Source organism: Parasteatoda tepidariorum, unplaced genomic scaffold (assembly GCF_043381705.1).
Source record: "Parasteatoda tepidariorum isolate YZ-2023 unplaced genomic scaffold, CAS_Ptep_4.0 HiC_scaffold_1303, whole genome shotgun sequence".
Taxonomy (NCBI): Eukaryota; Metazoa; Arthropoda; class Arachnida; order Araneae; family Theridiidae; genus Parasteatoda; species Parasteatoda tepidariorum.
The window spans coordinates 1-4,431 of record NW_027261375.1 but is presented as its reverse complement, the minus strand read 5'-3'; the positions used below and the strand labels follow the sequence as shown (position 1 = coordinate 4,431).

Below are 4,431 nucleotides of genomic sequence, written 5' to 3'. Positions count from 1 at the left end.
AGTGGGCAAACCATCCAGTTTATTTGTGTTAGCTAAAGATGGAATGACAAAAAATATTGTACACTCCATTGCACTAAGAGATATATATTGTTGACTAATATTTTCAGAATTCTTTGTACATATAATTTATAAAAAAAGTTGCAATAAATTAAAAAAAATTATTATTTGGTGTGTTGTTACTTTCACATTCCGTCATCGTTCACAGCGCTCCATGCCTCTTCCACTCATATACCACATACGCACACATTTACAATAAATAAGATATATTTTCATACTCTAGAAATAATTCATATGGCAAAACATCGTTTGCCGGGTCAACTAGTATTTATGTATTGCTATTATATATTTTTTTTTTTTGTATATAAGTATAATTAAACACAATGCTTTTAATTTCTTATTAGAAAAAGCTTGGAGAATTTCGCGGATTCTGAAACCAATAGTGAAGAAAAAAAAGCTAAGAAAGAAAAAAATATATTTAAAAAAAAGAAAGAACTGATTCAAAACAAAAAAATTACATGCTCTATACATAGCTTTCAACGTCTAGTGCTCCTTCGCTAGGCTCATTTTTCGTTCGGTGAGCTTATGTATGAAATAGAGTTATTAAGCTTGACAAAAAGTATGAATTTCCCATTTAAGTATGGTATCGCACAATTTCTTACTTTAATGCTATTCATCCAATTTCTCATATTTTTGAACGATGTTTCGCATGTGACGTCATATACTAGAATGATGCCATCAGTTTTTCGGAAATATTGCTGCGTCATGCTTCGGAATCTGTTGTGAAGAAAACGGCAAAAACAATTAAATTATGAAAGAAATATAAATGACTTCATTAGTTAACATAGTTGAGAATTCAATTTTAAAATAATAATTAAATAATAATTTAAACGTTGCGAATTTAACCATACCTTTCTTGTCCGGCTGTATCCCACAGTTGGAGAGCTATTCTTTCACCTTCAAGCTCGAGAGTCTTTATTTGAAAATCAACCCCTAATAACATATAATATGCGTTTATTTCAGCAGAAGTTGAAAGTTATTTGTATTCACTAAAAATTAATTTTGTTATATTTTAGCATTAGGGTTGGTATAACAAATATTCAACTGCATAGAATAATTACCAAAATTTTATGAAATCTCTCCGGGCGACACTGAACAAGTTTATGAAATGATTGAAAAAAATATTTAATGTCGAAACATACTGGCAACGCTTCATCGGAACATAGTTCATTATTTGAATCTGCATGTGGTAAACTATCTTATTGCAGGTTAGTTATAAGAAAAGTTATCTGTTTAGAGCAACACGAAGCTCGTTATGGCTGATGGATACTAATGAAATTTGATGCATAATTTACATAGACCAGCGGAAAAAGTCTAAAATAAAAAAAATTAGCTCAAATTTTGACCTTGATGTGGAAAAAAAGATTCGTGTAAATAACAGAAATATAAGTTTGATTTGCAAAACTACTTAATCATTATCAAGAGTTCGGTTTGTATTACATTTTCGTCAAGCACGTGTTATAGCATGTTCAACCATATAACATGAAGAGTTTATTAATCTGTTGCAGCAACATGATGTGTTGTCTTTGCTTTATATCTAGTTTTATTTTAAAATAGACTTTAAGATTTTCCTGTAATAGACTATCTTCGTCTTTATAGACTTTTATCTTTAATAGACTTCTATCGTCTTACTTTAATAGACTATCATTTGCATATTTTTAAGTTTAATTATTACTAAGCATTCTTGCATCGATTATCATATCGTGCCATATTTTTAATCTTTTAAGAAATTCGATAGTTAAAAATTGATTCAGTTTAGACTTCGTTTTGTTGTCTTTTTGTCTTCTATATCTCACAAGAGCTTTTCTTTAGAAATGTAATAAATACTACTTTTTTAATAATATATATCTGTTTATTGTTTATTTAAAGCTGAAAGTTTTAAATTAGCTGTTAAAAATAAGTGATAAAATAATAAGAACATTACCAACTGTAGCACTGTATGTCGTTTTAAAACTATTCGTGCAAAACCTTTGCAAAATACTCGTCTTACCCACGCCTGAATCACCAACAAAAACCACTTTAAAAAGTCTTGTTGGCACACCCTCCTGCAAGAAAAATCACATTAAATTTGTAATAAAAATTTGAAGAAAGTTTTTATTTTTTCAAAATTTTAAAGCACTTTAAAAGTTGTAATAGCTTAAACAAAGTTAAAAAAAACTTTCTGGGACGATGATTTTATCCATGGTAGATATTACAATTTCGTAAAAAATACCCAAACAAAGTACTTTTACATGAACTTAATTACTTTCGCGATTTAGTACCTTTACTTGTAATTTCATTTTTAGTTAAAACGAAACAATTATTACTTACACCTATATAAGTTTTATTTAATTTTATAACCAGCTTTTAACAGTCGATCCGATTTTAAGTCAGCGACTATCAATGTAAACTCCATAGTCTTGTAATTTTGAACCCAACTTGGAAGACAGGGGAACATCTGGAACAAGTATTGGAACAAACTAACCTTTGTAGAAAGATTTTTGATGGAACTACTTCACATTTGGCTTACACGGAGAGGAAAACCCCAAAAAGCTCTCATGCCTGACACCAAAAGGATTCTCACCCATGATCCATGTAAAACTGAGAATATTTTACGCTAACATTGTGGACAGGTCAAGCCGGGATAATCTATCTATATTATATAAAACGCTAATACGTATGTATCAATAAAACCGATGATATTTCTTTTCTCGCATTGGCAACAGATTTTATTTTTAACTGATAGGCTTCGGCGCGCAAGAGCACGTAGTGAGCATATGTCTAATCGGGTGAATTCTCACCGAATNACGACCTGCACGCGAAGTCGAGCACTTTACGGTAGAACAGTTTAACGAGGACCAATACCGCACACCCTCAGTCCCTACCCGGACTAATCCAAGTGGTCACCCACCCGCACACTGACCGCAACCAGTGATGCTTGACTTCGGTGATCTGCGGGGAACCGCGTCATAATGATCAGTCCACTGCGGGATCTTTTGTAGAAGGATTTTTGATGGAACTATTTCACATTTGCGTTACACGGAGAGGGAAACCCCGAAAAGCTCTCATGCTGACAACAAGAGGATTCTCACCCTTGATCCATGTAAGACTGAGAATATTTTACGTTAGCATTGTGGACAGGTCAAGCCGGAATAAAAATTCGTATTAATCAACAACCAATGGGATTCGAACCCGGACATCTCGTGGGAGACAAATACTGTATTCCCTTGAGGCCCCTGTCATTGAGGCTCAACCAGTCACTATATTTTATAATCGGCGCTGAAAAGTTGACTCAATTCTAAGTTAACGACAATCAATATTAAACTCCATAGCGTTGTAATTTTGAACCCAATCTGGAAGACAAAGTTTTTAAGTTAAAATATTTTGTGAAGGGTCCGTTTTTAAGTTAAAATATTTTGTGAAGGGTCCGTTAACGGACCCAAATTTCTTCTAAACAGACCCCTGCATCCGTACAAAAATCATTCACGTTGGGGTTTTTTCAGCTGTGTAAGCTGCAATTTTAATGCTTATTTGATAAAAATTAATCTAATCAATTCGATTACTCAGTTCAGTTCTAATCAGTTGTCGAACTTGGAACATTTGATGTTAAAAAAATTCCCTCAAAAATCACAGCTCTAGTATTTTTTCGAAAAAAGATTGTTAAGTAAATAAAAATATTGATTAATAACTTACGTCTATTGATGTTTTCATTGTTGGCAGAATCTTTTTTAATACTGGAGGAGATGTTCTTGGAGAAGTTCGTCGTCTAGATGTACTTAGGCTTTTACCCCTAAAATAAAATAGTAGTAAGTTTTAAATATCCAATTGATGTTTTTTTATGAATAAAAAATTAAGCGAAAACCACATCAATTTCAGATTTTCTTTAAATTTGTTTATTTACTGAATTGCTGCTACGTAAAGAGTTGCGAAAAGACCGTTTGTTTGGGTTGCTTACACTTAAAAGTATCAAAATAGTTTTTTTAAAGTTTATTAAATTTGCAAAAGGTATAAAATTGTAAATTATATTATAAACCCAACGAATTAAACATGTTTAATACTATAAAAAACATGTTCTATCTCTTTTCAATACTTCTTTTGATAGCTACCAAGATCTTTCATGCCTTCGCTGTAGAGATACAGAAGGTTTTCTTGATAATTATTAAATTAACAGAAAACATCAAATTATAAACATCATGGTTTTCACAAATATTGCTGACAAATAAACTTAGGAATTTTGTTCAATACTTTATTAATTGAAACTTTATAGTTGATGCTTGATTAAGAATAACTCAGAAAACATTGGTTTGTGTATAGAAAATAAAGGAATATAAATACATCTAAAAAAATAAAATGTAATACGTACAGCAAACACTAACCTCGGAGCATTTGAGTTTC

General features: G+C 31.4%; 1 protein-coding gene across 1 annotated transcript; it reads right to left on the bottom strand.

Annotated features, from left to right (window-relative positions):
- Positions 1-522: 522 nt before the first annotated feature.
- LOC122272968 (ras-related protein Rab-13-like) lies at positions 523-4,425 on the bottom strand. The gene is made up of 5 exons (XM_043057017.2): positions 4,413-4,425; positions 3,730-3,826; positions 1,982-2,102; positions 909-990; positions 523-774 (listed from the first exon to the last, which is right to left on the bottom strand). The coding sequence occupies exons 2-5, from the start codon at positions 3,745-3,747 to the stop codon at positions 561-563; spliced, it is 435 nt and encodes a 144-aa protein (XP_042912951.1). The 5' UTR covers positions 3,748-3,826; positions 4,413-4,425; the 3' UTR covers positions 523-560.
- Between the last annotated feature and the right edge of the window lie 6 nt (positions 4,426-4,431).

Excerpts from the sequence above, each read along its gene's own strand:
- LOC122272968 (XM_043057017.2), bottom strand. Across the intron at positions 991-1,981 it reads GACATACAGTGCTACAGTTG|GGGTTGATTTTCAAATAAAG; the intron begins GTAATGTTCTTA and ends ATATGTTATTAG. Across the intron at positions 775-908 it reads GATACAGCCGGACAAGAAAG|ATTCCGAAGCATGACGCAGC; the intron begins GTATGGTTAAAT and ends TCTTCACAACAG.